This window comes from Lethenteron reissneri, chromosome 12 (assembly GCF_015708825.2).
Source record: "Lethenteron reissneri isolate LAM-NWPU_2019-01 chromosome 12, ASM1570882v1, whole genome shotgun sequence".
In the NCBI taxonomy this organism is placed as follows: domain Eukaryota; kingdom Metazoa; phylum Chordata; class Hyperoartia; order Petromyzontiformes; family Petromyzontidae; genus Lethenteron; species Lethenteron reissneri.
The window spans coordinates 994,860-1,008,074 of record NC_083790.1 but is presented as its reverse complement, the minus strand read 5'-3'; the positions used below and the strand labels follow the sequence as shown (position 1 = coordinate 1,008,074).

At 54.5% G+C, this 13,215-nt stretch overlaps 2 protein-coding genes across 4 annotated transcripts in view; both read left to right on the top strand.

The window, feature by feature from the left end:
• The first annotated feature begins 86 nt into the window (after positions 1–86).
• Positions 87–8,396, top strand: TYW3 (tRNA-yW synthesizing protein 3 homolog). 3 transcript variants are annotated; one of them, XM_061550361.1, is made up of 7 exons: positions 87–859; positions 976–1,161; positions 2,126–2,308; positions 4,294–4,392; positions 4,774–4,845; positions 5,839–5,972; positions 7,072–8,396. In XM_061550361.1, the coding sequence occupies exons 2-7, from the start codon at positions 991–993 to the stop codon at positions 7,301–7,303; spliced, it is 891 nt and encodes a 296-aa protein (XP_061406345.1). In that variant the 5' UTR covers positions 87–859; positions 976–990; the 3' UTR covers positions 7,304–8,396. The 3 variants fall into 3 exon arrangements, with proteins under 3 accessions (XP_061406345.1, XP_061406344.1, XP_061406346.1); XM_061550360.1 differs by having other exon boundaries at positions 87–1,161; XM_061550362.1 differs by having other exon boundaries at positions 94–1,161; positions 2,126–2,206.
• A 265-nt stretch (positions 8,397–8,661) lies between these two features.
• LOC133341709 (solute carrier family 13 member 1-like) overlaps positions 8,662–13,215 on the top strand; it is a 28,857-nt gene continuing 24,303 nt past the window's right edge. Inside the window, exon 1 of the mRNA XM_061550353.1 lies at positions 8,662–8,848. Coding sequence (XP_061406337.1) covers positions 8,722–8,848 — 127 coding nt within the window. The 5' untranslated portion in view covers positions 8,662–8,721. The remainder of the gene's footprint in view (positions 8,849–13,215) is intronic.

Genomic DNA, 13,215 nt, shown 5'->3' with positions numbered 1-13,215 from the left:
CTGAGGCCCTGGGGTCAGAGGGGAGAGAGGGTTCAGGGTCCTGGGGTCCTGGGTCCTTGGTCTGGGGTCCTGGGTCAGGGGTCAAATGGGCAAGAGGGTCCGGGTCAATGGGTTCCAGAGATTCAGTGACCAGGGTCCACAACACCCACCATCACAACTAAAAGCACCACACCACAACCACCAAAACACCATCATTGCTAACCACAACAACTACCACATCACCAAACACGATCTTAACTGCCATCATGGCCAAAACATCACCAAAACCACCACACGATCACATCATCACGACCACAACATCAGCACACAGCCACGACACCAGACACGTTCGTCATCGCTACCAATATTCATCATCACCATCATAACCACAAAAGTACAACCACCACACCACGAACCTCAGCATCGCCACTGCCACAACACGATCAGCACCACCACCAAGCGGGCCACAACCGCATTGCAGCACCAGATCGCGTGCCGCCACCACCACCAGCAGCCACCACTAGGGGTCAATGTTTACCATTGACGGCCGGGGTGGTTTTGACTGAGGCCTTTATCGTCACCACAGCCTGTAGTCTTTTACTTTAAACGTGAGACTTATTCTGTACGTTACCTTGGTTACGAGGACCACTGTTGTCAGTACAGTGGCGGTGTGAATGGGAGTTGAGGCCAGGAGCCGTGTTCATGTTTATAAAATGTTCACATTCCCCTCAACTCGCCGCTTTAAATAGCAAAAACTAAGGGGGGAAATGACACTTCAAGTACCAGATGCAACAACCCACTGAGTTATAGACGGCTGCTTAAAAAGCCAAGATTTCGTGAACATCTACCTCAACTCGCACTCGAGACTTTAACCCGCAAGGTAAAAGTTTACACTTGCCGCGCGTGTTTCTCGCAAGCCTCTGGCTCAGGCCGCGTTCGTAGCCCTTTAAAAAAAAAACACAACGAGCAGACCTGAGGGCGAATATCTGTGAGTAGAAGTCGTCGTGCGAGATGGAGGAGGCCTGCTTCGGGCGCCGTAAGCAGCAACGTCTCCTGGGACGGGACGGCAGCCGGAAGGGCGACGTGGACGCGGCCATCGCGGGCCTCCTGGGCCTCGTCAACGCCGCCCCGGGACTCTGCTCCACCAGCTCCTGCGCCGGGAGACTCGTGCTCAGGGACCAGGTGAGGGACGTGGTGAAGGACCAGGTGAGGGGAGTGGTGAGGGGAGTGGTGAGGGGAGAGGGCCAGGTGAGGGGAGAGGGACCAGGTGAGTGAGTGGTGAGGGGAGAGGGCCAGGTGAGGGGAGAGGGCCAGGTGAGTGAGGTGGTGAGGGGAGAGGGACCAGGTGAGTGAGTGGTGAGGGGAGAGGGCCAGGTGAGTGAGGTGGTGAGGGGAGAGGGACCAGGTGAGTGAGTGGTGAGGGGAGAGGGCCAGGTGAGGGAGTGGTGAGGGGAGAGGGACCAGGTGAGGGAGTGGTGAGGGGAGAGGGCCAGGTGAGTGAGTGGTGAGGGGAGAGGGACCAGGTGAGTGGGGTGGTGAGGGGAGAGGGCCAGATGAGGTGAGGGAGTGAGCTTGAGGTGGGGTAGATAAAAACAAGTGGAGAAACCAGCTGAGGAGGGGCAGGGTTAAAAGTGACTGTAGGTGAGGGGGGTGAGTGGTGGGGACAAGGTGGGGGAGGAGGGAGCCGTGGCGTGTGGTGAGGGTGACTGGTGAGGTGGTGGGGGTGGTGGAGAACATCAGGTGATAGGCGTGGAAGTGGAAAGAGAGGAGGGGGCATGTGAACGGGGGGAGGGTGAGGGGAGAGGGCAGGTGAGGGGTTGAGTGGGGTGAGAGAGTTAGGGTGGTGAGCAGAGGTAAGAGACCATTTCAATGGGAGATTGGGAGGAAGAGGGTAGGTGAGCGAGCAGGTAAGGGGATGGCCAAGGTGAGGGAGGAGGGTGAGTGGGTGGGTTTCAGGGGGTGTGTGTGGAAGGCGGTTGTGCAATGATGACATGGTCGAGTTGCCGTGTTTCAATGTTCCCCGAGTCGAGGACTAAGGCCAGTTTGAATGGGAGACGGACGATTCGTGGACTCCAGGCCACGCCCCCCCCCCGCGGCCCTCGCCACTCAACCGCGTCGTTGGTGGCATTGTGCTTGTGTCGGCCAGGAGACCGGGGGCCACGTGGTTCAGAAGCAGGGCTGTCGGTGGCTGCTGGTGACGCACGAGGACCTGCAGCTGGATGACTTGGTGCGTGGGGCTCCACAGACTGACACCTGGCTCGCGATGACGCCGAGGGTTGCAGGCGCTAGGGGCGCAAACGAGGTTCATTGGTTCATAGAGATTTTTCACGTACGTGTGAGCTGGCCGGGTTGGTTGTCGTCAGCTGGTTCTTTTGCGAAGATCGGGGAGGAATATGAGGTCCGTGTAGTTGGCAGGCGCCCCTGGTGGCTGTACAGGCCGATCCTTGACCTGCACATTTCGTGGCAGCTGGTGCATTTGACCTCCTGACCAGTCGGGGCCAGAGTGCGGGGGACGTGTCCGTGGTGGGAGTCTTTCTGCACTTCCGTTTTTCTGTTGAAACTTTGTGCCTCGTTTGGTCGGCCATTTTAGCCGCTTCTTTGGCTGTGGAACGCCCAGTGGTGTTTTTCCGCAGCCCTGAGCTCCCAGGTTCGGGTGTCGATACCCGCAACACTCAGTTGATGTTTGAGCTGGTCCTTGACGCGTCTGCGAGGTCCACTACTCTCTCGCTCCTATGACAAGCTCGCTGTGGAGGACTGCTTAGGGCATCCTGTTGTCCTCGTGCGAGCCGTGGCCAGACCAGCGTAGCTGACGAAACAGCAGGATGGATTCAATGCTGGGTGTCTTTAGCTCTCTCCAGGACTATGTTGTTCGTGACATAGTCCTGCCATCTGATGTTCATGAAAAAACGCAGGCAGCGCTGGTGGAAACGCTCCAGCAGCCTAAGCTGTTTCCTGTCCAGGACCCAGGATTAGAGATCCATATACTGCCATAGAGATCCATATACTCACATAGAGATGCATACACTCACATAAAGACTAATAGACAAATCTATTTAACTAATAGACAGACTTGATTAGGCTGAATTCCAGATCTGAGAATATTATAAATTTGGGCAAACGAACAAAAACATTTCTGTTTTTCAATATTCAGATTTTCTGTTTATTACACGAATTGTAAAAATGTAATTGTTAGAGGAGTGAATCAATGTTGTTGGTCTTGGTGGTGTTCGCTACATTACCATAAATATAACATATCATTGCATGTGATGAATCAATCGATTCTCACACACGCGATGCTATGTCGCAGATGTAAGAATATATTCTGCACCCGTTTGCCCCCTTCATGCCACGATAGAGACCAATAAAACCGCGTCAATCATACACTTGCGTTGGACCGGTGGTGTGGTCCATCTGACAAAGGGCTACCGTTGTATTTATTTAATAAGTTATCGCATTTCTGTTGATAAACACATTTAATATAACCTTGACCGAGCCCCATTAGCCCATCTTTATATCCCAGGCCTGATTGCATCACTCGCTTTTGGCATTGGGCCTTAGGCCATAAACACCTGGGCGAGCTGGGCAGGTAGAAAGCTGTTCTGTGTTATATTTTCACGGAAACGATACAAAAGCGCCCCGTCCAGTCACACGGACCGTCACTAAAATACAAGTAGGTGGTGTGTGTGTGCCGCTATCACGGTCAAAACGTTGCAAAATGACTTAATTGGGGAAAACCCACACGGCAAAGTCACCCCCTGCTGCCAGGCTCATGCCCGTTTAGCATGCCGGTGCTGTGTACACCAAGCGCCACACAGGGACAGCTGCCACCGGGGGGTCCCCTTGCCTAGGTTGCAGCAGGGCATTGGAATGGATGAAATGGGATGCGGTGGAAGGTGCGCCGAGTTGCTGACATATTTAAGCGAACGTCCTATACAGTATGTGCACGTAATTATTCATTATTTATACAACAAAGATTCCCCGTATAGCCTTTAACAGGCAGTTGAGGCAGGTGTTGTGAGCGAGCACATATTAAGGCCAGCACAGCACGCAAGGAGGTGGCTGGCCAGTGCCATGCCTGGCCACCTTTGTCTCCCTAGTACTGATGCTTACATACCTGCGCCATGTACTAATTCAAGGCCCGAGTTGACATAGGGGAGGCCCAGGAGCAGTTCAGATATTTGTCACCGATGTTGGCTGTGAGCAGATATAGAACTCGTGCTGCCGGCTGCGTAGTGCAGTGCGCTAACCACTACACTACCACGCCTGTATTTTCGCACACTCGCTCGCTCACTCGCTCGCTCGTTTCCTGTGCAGGTGGAGGGTCTGCGTAGAGCCACCGGAGATGCCGTCTTCAAGTTCGAGCCGTTTGTGCTGCACGTCCACTGTCTGCGGCTGGAGGAAGCGCAGCTGCTGGTACCAATGATTTCCTCTCATTCACACTGTGTTCAACAAGAACAACTCACTCATTCACTCGCCATGCTGCAGGTCACAACAACACACTCATTCACTCACCCACTCACCAAAAATTTCGTATTTTTATGTGGAGGGACAGATATGGGAAGGAGGCATATCATCTGATCCTCTGACGTATTTTCTCCACGTTCATTGGTCAACGTGGCAGCACTCGGGAGATGTAGGCTGCCGGGTGTGGTGCTACCGGCCACCCACGGCCTCTTGTGCCTTGCCGGCCTTCATAGGTGTTACTCGCTAACAGCACTTGCCCGAACAGCCTGTTCAAGGCTACACGGGGGATATTTGTCTTGTGCGTGTGACATACATTCTGTCTTCCAACAGCACATGGTGGCCGTGGAATCTGGGTTCCGAAATTCTGGAATCACTGTCGGAAAAAAGGGGAAGATCATCGTGGTAAGTGTGCTTTTGTTGGACTTTTATAAATAACTAAATAGGTAATGATAGTTATAGATAATAATTTGCAAACGAACTTGACATGTCTACATTGTGAAATTTTGTTGTGAGAATTGCTCTTCATCTCACCGGCGAGTGAGCTGAAGCACCAGTAATTTGCGCATCGTGAAAGCACTTTGTGTGCCACGTGACAATTACATTTGTTTGGCCGTGTCGGGTAGTGGACGATCCAATTACATAATTTTGGCCAGATCGTTACCTGGCCTAAGCGAACATCATTCATTTAATATCTACATAATGAACAAACATACCGTGTCCTTTGCATGGATTAGTCAGTGACAGGACTTTGTACGGTAAGGGCCTATATTTCACTGGAAGCATTGATGGCGAGCCGTGTAAAATCACTGACCTTTGAACTCGGTAAAGAAAATCCTGTTAACGTGGTTTTTCACTCTATTTGACGAACTTCCTTATTCGTAAAAAACTATATTTAAATTGAATGCCATTTAGCGAACGTTTCTGCACAGCAGGGCATGTGGAGATTTGCATTCCCTCGTGTGTGGCTATAAAAACGGATCGCTCAGAGGGTATCTCCAAAGTGGTTGCTTATCTCCTCCTGCGAGCCGTTTCTCTAACACTGTGGGCACGCCCTGCATATAGCGCGACAACGCAGACCGCAGCGTTCATCTCCTCTACGCCCTCCCATTGCCCGCTCACGCCACCGGTGGCGGAAGGGCGCCCACTGGACGGAGCGCTACCGACGCGCTGCGGGGGATCTAAATTTGACCCGCCATTGCCAGACACGCGGCAACCTTCGCCCTCTATTGCAAAACCCAGTGCAGAGACCAGCAGCTATCGGAGTTTCGCAGAGGACGCTTCTGAACAAGAGTCGTGAGACTCGGTGAGGCTATTCTCTTCTGGGTGAACGAGCGGAATAATAAAAATAGTTTTCCTTTGCCGCCCCCTCCACCACCACCGCGACCATCGGCGTAGGCGGTGCGCAGCACGCACGCGCTGGAGGTGCCGCTGTGCCAGGCGGGGCGGCTGCTGGTGCCGCACGACTACCTCGCCTTCCTCGTCGCCATCGCCAATGGGAAGATGGCCCAGAACCGCGAGCGGGTGGCCAGGTGCGTGGAAGGAGGGCACTGAATGGTGCCGAGTCGGTGGCGCCTGCGTTACGGATTTGTCACCGTGGTCGCGTGGCCCGCGGTTGCTGAGCACAGAGGCCCAAAGGCCCCATAACGCCATTTGAGGCTGAGTCGACCTATGAGGGGGGGGGGCTCAAAACTTTTTCAAATAATTTGTCACCGTGGGTGAGTATCGATCGCCGGATTCATAGACCCGGCACGCTAACGACTGCGCCACCGCTCCCCGTATCCCAAAGACACACAAACATCGGAAACCCTTAACACGTTCACAGTGGCATCATTAGCATTCTGTGCGCGCACCGCGGTGGATTAATATTCTGAATGTGCGCTCTGCAAAAAACATTTCCGAGTACACGTATTCAGAAACTGTAGCACCCTCGCAGTGCCTCAACTGACGTCTATTCAGTGCCCCTCTGCACCGAATCAGTGTTCTTCACGTGTCTCTCTACGTAGCCACAGCGGCATCGCTCCTCCCGACAGCACTGGTGGTTATTGTTTGCGCTGTCCAGAAATGCGTGTTGTCAAAGTCCAGGACTGCAAGTGATGGATGGAGCGGTGTGGTCCAAACTAGCCCGGCCAACCTTGTTGACCTGCCCATGTTGAACGACCACAATGCACCAGGTACTCGTTTATGGCTGAGTCAATGTAGAGGAGGCCGAGTGCAGGTGCCATGTACTGATGGGGTGCGTCGTCGCAAGCAATCGATTCAAACCTTGATCGCTGGGATCATCGGCGTGTTCAGCACCACGCCCAGCCACCTTTGTCTCCCCATTGTTGATGTTTAAGACACCGCGCCAGGTACTCATTTCAGGCTGAGTCTACCAGTTCAGATATTTGGCAGTGGTATTTTGTCGTGAGTGGGAATCCAACTCGTTTTCATAGCGTAGTGCTCTAACCACTACACTACTACGCATACTAACCACTACATATACTTTCCCACACTAACAAAGACAATTTCACACAATGCCCTCAGAGATGTTTCCTTACATTCTCTCCATAATACAAATACCAGTATTATCGTCATATTAATAGCATATTGTAACACACGTGGATTGGCCCACACTCTGTCTGAACGCAGGTTCCAAGAGAAGCTACGGCAAGCGCTGGAGAACTCGGCCGCCGCGGCGATGGCCGACGCTACCGAGCGACCCCACGACCCCGCGGGGACGGGGACGAGGAGGAAGAGTTGCCCGCAGCGACCCGGGAGGCCGACGGGCGACTCGAAGAGCGCAGACTTGAGGAGTCGGGCCCGCGAGCCAGACGGTGGGGTGGACGACGCCATTGTGCAGGACCTGCGCATCCTCCTGTAGGGCGCCGACCCGGTAGCCGCTCGTGACCCAAAGACAAAGATGCCCCGTGCTGTCAGGCGGGGCAAGGGCTGTTCGTGAGCGGCACCTATGAAGGCCGGCCCGGCACGCAAGGGGGTGGGTGGCCAGCACCACGCCCAGCCGCCTTTGTCACGTACTCATTTGATGCTGAGTCGACCGAGGGGAGGTCCAGAACCGGTTCAGATAATCGTCGCTGGTGTTGGCCGTGGGCTGGAATTGAACTGGGGTCGCTGGGTTTGTATCGCAGTGCGCTAACCACCGCGCCACCGCTCTCCGCTGCACTACTGCGGCTCGAGTTCCACGCTAACGTGCGCACGCAGGAACGAAGGTGGCGACCACACAACAGGCTGCGTCCAATGCCACGGCAGCGCTCTCACTGCTGGGTTCTATTTTTAGAGTTGCTGAGCACGGGCCCAAAGCATGCAGCAGCCAGCAACAAGACGATACTCTCAAGAGGTGTCATCAATAACGAGTCGACACTTGGAGACACAGAAGACGGGAGGGAATTCCCGCTGAATTCCACCTCTGAGAATTGCAATGTCGTTCTGACCATCGCACGATGCAGAGTGCTGCCCTCGGCTGTGTGTTGACTAGAGGTCATTCATTGTTAACTAATCTCAGAGGGAGCTCTGTAATATCCGCTTCCGTGGGCCATTATCTAAACACGAAGGGTCGATGCGGCACCCTGCTAGATTCTTCGTCTCGAGTGATGATGTCGATAGCACGATCCAGATAAACTTGGTAGGAAAACCGATGGAAGACTTTTATCCGAGGATTGCCGGGTGGCGGGAGCGACCTCGGTCGCCGGTTCGACGCGACGGATTTGGGGCCCCAGGAATTTGCACGCGGGCGGACGACGCGGCTCGAGAACAATGGGGGCTCTGTGGTCACGCGTGAGACTCCGCTGAGCCACCTGATTTTAGCGAAAATAACAAAACGAGGCCTGGACTCGGAGGGTACGTCCGTGTTTATTTATTTTGAACGGAGACGGCGGTGGCACCATAAACATTTGAATCCTCAGCAGAGCAGCAGCGCCGCGATCTGTTTTGTATTATTAAACTAATTTTTGAAAAGATTGCGTAATTCTGTGCGGTTATTGCCGTTGGCGTCTTGGATAACATACACACGCGCGTGTAAAGGAATATTCCCAAATATATCGTGTGCACGGTTGGGATCGCGCGCGCCCGAGGCCACACCGAGCGACGGAGGAGCGCGGATCGGAGAGGACATGCCGCGCGCGTTGAGGATCTGGGAGTGCCGAGCGGTCGGGAGCTGGTGGGTCGGCTTGGGCCGGAGTCGTCGCGCCGTGGCGGGGGGGGGCTGCGGTGGGGGGGGGCGGTTGGACGCCGGCCCAGGGATGAGAATAATCGACGAGCCGAGGCCGAAGGGGGCAGCGTGCGATGGCAGCGGCCCGCGTGCGCACGATGTCCCGATTGCTGCTCCACGGTGCTGGGACGGCTCGTGACGGCGGCGGCGGCTTGGCGAGGCCCTCTTCCAGCAGTGGATTGATCGTGACTCACGCTGGTGGTAAGATCGATTTTTTGCACGGAGTTCAGTTGTAGTTGATTTGAAGGTGGAGGGGTTACCAGCCCCTTGCCGCCGTGGTGGCTACAAGCACCATGAGGGGAATAGCCAATTTAGGAATTCAAGTGCACTTAGCCTGGCACAAGCGCCGTGGTGACGTCGCCGCCACTTAGTGGCGAATGGCAGTTGTTGGTAAGATCAATAATTCTAATTATCCATGTCACCCTTTCAGTCGGCCGAACCGGGCCAAGGCGACGTCTATAATGTGTAATTCTTCTGACGCTTTGCTGTTGTTTTTAATGGGAGAAAATGCTGGAACGTAAAGACAAAGTAATTAGAGCCAAAGTAATTAGAGCAATTATGCGATGCTTCGGCAATTGGGGAGTAAACGACTGGAACACGATTAAACACCCTGTGCCAAAAGAGCAACATAGCACGGACCTTGTTCTCCCGATTAGAAGTCTGCGCGGAAAATAACAATCACCCCCACATGTGCACTTGGTGTCAACGAGGTCACTCGAATCTTATCACTCGGGAACAAAAGGTCCCCCGCAGAGCCTCATCAGACATTTTGGGGCAAGTGCGGTTGGCGAACACCTGTGAAGTCTGGCACGGCACACGAGGGGGTGCGTGGCCGATGTTTTACACACCGCACCGGGTACTCGTTTAAGGCTGAGTCGACCTAGGTGATGCCCAGAAACGGTTGAGGTATTCGCAACTGGTGTTGGTGGCCGTGAGCGGGGATCGAACTCGTCAGTGGTTGACACACACACCGCGCATGATTATTAATCGTCTTGTGGTTGTCACTGACGGGCCCTGCCGAGTGCGGAGCGGGGCTGCCTGCTGGCTGGGCTCCTGGGGCCGGGCGTGGCGAGGCTGCCGGGCCACGCGCCCGCTCGCCCCGCACTCGCCGCGGCCGCGTGCACGGAGACCGCGCGGGGGGTGATCTTTGCCTGTTGTACGCAACGCGCTTATACCACCCCCAACCCCCTCGGGAGTAACATTTTTTCGACTTTGTTTTAAACCGCTGAGTTCACGTAAAGTGTGGAATTTGCCCTCCCTGCACTGACCCTCCCGACGCCCCTTTAACCGCCTCCCCGCTCGCGTTCACGGGGTCCGCAGATGACAGACGACAGCCCCCGGGCTACGAGATGCATCAACAACGGGTGTGGCCATGGGCCCAGCACCGCACAGCAGGATGAGTGCTCGCAGACAGACACGGCACTCACCTTGCCACGTGTCAGCAGCAGAGACGCTGCAATAAAGTCCCCGCGTATGTTTATCACTCCCCCTCCTTAACCTCGTTCGGTGCCCCCGTTAAAGCCTCGCCTCTTCTCCATTGCCCGTTCCCTTCCCTCGCCACTCCACTCCTTGCCGTGACCCCCCCTGCTGCCCTTTCGCGATCAACATGTAACCCTCGATCCGTCTATCGCAATGAGATGAGACGTCCAGCTTACAGCACCTTGCGTTGACGGGTCGTGGGGCCGTTCTCTCACGCGGTGTGTCACGCGGCCCGCTGCGATACTTCGCCACGTTGCAGCGCCCTGCTGAGTCGCCTCGTGCCACGTAGGGGCAGCTGCCACATGGGGGGTTGCCCGTCGAACGTGTGAGATGAGATGTGATGCAACGTGCTTTGGCTTTGCCGAGGCAAATTAACGATGTCGTGAAATTCAACTCCACTCAAAGCAGGGAGAATAGATAGATCGTTTATTGTCATTGTCACCAGTACAACGAAATTTAAAATACTCACCAGTCAGGGCATCATTCATAAATTTAAATTAAATAAAACAAGATAATAAAAATAAAATTAAATGAAAGATAATCAATTTATACTATATATAAAAACAGCCCAAGTATACCCACATACCCACATAAGGTTACATTTTGTCATTGCACATCTCTATTTCACAATCAATTGTAAACACTATTACTTAATAATTAATTAGCATTATTGAGTGTGGTGATCGCTGTAGGATAAAAGCTCTGTTTGAATCTGTTTGTCCTTGTTTTGACTGATCTGAATCGTCTGCCTGATGGCAACAGCTCAAACAGTGAGTGTCCAGGGTGAGAAGAGTCCTTTATAATGTTCTGTGCTTTTTTGATGCAACGTGAACTGTGTAGTTCTTCCAGTGTGGGGAGATGGCAGCCGGCGATCTTTTGGGCTGTGTTGATGACCCTCTGGAGCGCTCTCCTCTGAGCCACTGTGCAGCTGGTATACCATACACAGATGCAGTATGTAAGAATGCTCTCGATGGAGGCTCGGTAGAAGGACACCAGCAGTTTCTGTGTGATGTTATTATTCCTGAGAATTCTCAGGAAGTAAAGTCTCTGCTGGGCCTTTTTCAGAAGCTCAGTGCTGTTGGCGCTCCAGGTCAGGCCCTCCCCAATGTGAACTCCCAGGAAGCAGAAGTCTGCCACCCTCTCCACACAGTCCCCGCTGATGATTAGTGGTGGAGTGTCCGTTTTCTTTCTCCTGTAGTCTATTATGAGCTCCTTGGTCTTTGCGGTGTTAAGGAGCAGGTTGTTGCCCCTGCAGTATGCTGTCAGCCGCTCCACCTCGTCCCTGTAGGCAGACTCATCCCCCCCAGAGATGAGCCCCACCACTGTGGTGTCATCAGCAAACTTCACAATGGTGTTGCTATGGTGGACGGCGGCACAGTCATGTGTGTAGAGGGAGTAGAGCAGGGGGCTCAGTACACAGCCCTCGGGGGAGCCGGTACTGAGGCTCAGGGCTGTGGATGTATGACGGCCCACTCTGACCCTCTGTCTGCGGCCCGAGAGGAAACTATATATCCACATGCAGGTGGAATGTGGAATCCCCAGGTCGCCCAGTTTTTCCACCAGTTTGTTTGGGAGGATGGTGTTGAACGCAGAACTGTAATCCACGAAGAGCATCCGCACATAGCTCCCCTGCTGCTCCAGGTGTGACAGTGCAGCATGTAGTCCTGTGACCACGGCGTCCTCCGTGGATCGGTTCGCTCTGTAGGCAAACTGGTGGGGGTCAAGGTTTCGGGGTAAGCTTCCTATGATGTGACTCCGGACCAGTTTTTCAAAGCACTTCATCACCACCGGCGTGAGTGCTACTGGCCGGTAGTCGTTGTAGCTGCAAATGTGGGTTTTTTTGGGCAGCGGGACTATGGTGGAGGACTTTAGGCAGGTTGGTACGGTGGACTGTTCCAGAGACAGGTTGAAAATCCTTGTGAAGACTCCAGCCAGCTCGTCAGCACAGTCCCTCAGCACACGTCCCGGGACGCCATCAGGTCCCGCAGCCTTCCTCGGGTTGACGGCCCGCAGCGTGCGCCTCACCTCATGCTCCTCTACTGTGAGGTTTAAGCTGCTGTGGACCGTGAGGTTTGGTGATGCTGTCCCTTGTGGTGCCTTCTACAGGGGAAAGTGAATTTAGTGCAGTCCCTGAAGAAGCTTCCGCAGCGCGTGGTTCGAAACGTCGGACATCGTCGCCCAACCCGGAGAGCTAGGCAGCAGCAACAACCGCGATAGCCCCACACGGGAGGAGAGAGCCACGTCGAGTCTCGAGACGTGTTTTCGTGAGGGTCCTGCTACACTCAGATGTTTGGCCAACTCCACGTTTTTGGTATTTGCATCGTCTGCACGAGGAGACGCCGGTGATAACACCGCGAGCCCCGTGATGCGATCGAGTCCACTTCGGATACAAGGCGGCAGGGCCACCTCCTTGCTGCCCTGCCTCTCCTACAGACGCAGCAGACGCGTGCCTGGTTGGAGGACTGACGCAGCTTAGAGACATCGTGTTGATCGTCATCCAGCAGTGGCTTGCCCATGATGGTGAATGGCGATAGAAGCAGCGTCGAGGTGCGCGCTGGGAAATGACACCGAGAGGAGACAGGGGAGGGGACACGTGGGTAGAGGGCTGGCGCAGCCGAGAGACGCCACGTTGGCTTGGGAAGGACATTGCGTGGGGCCTGGGGAGGTGTCGCCACGCCTGGGAGGGGCGATGGTGGACAAGTGGTCGAGACGAACGCCGGAGCGGCAAGCCCAGCGAGGGAAACGCGCTCGACGAATCGTCCCCTGTGGAGATGGAGCACTTGGGGGAGGCCTTCTACCAGCAGTGGATCGATCATGGCTGATGATGGCGATGGTTACACACACACACACCACTCTGCCCTGTTTCTAAATGCGCTGAATAAGGGTTGTTGCCCCAAACGTCAACCCCTGTTGACTGCATATGTATCTGTCCTTCGGCCAGTGTTCGTGACAGGCGGGGCGAGATGGGCAGCCGCCCCAGGCCCCCTTATAAGGGGGGGGGGGGCGGTTGGCCGACCATGTCGCCGAATTGTCGGAAACCAAAGTAACAGTCAGAGGCAATGTTTTTCGAATTCGGTAAAACCAAACAA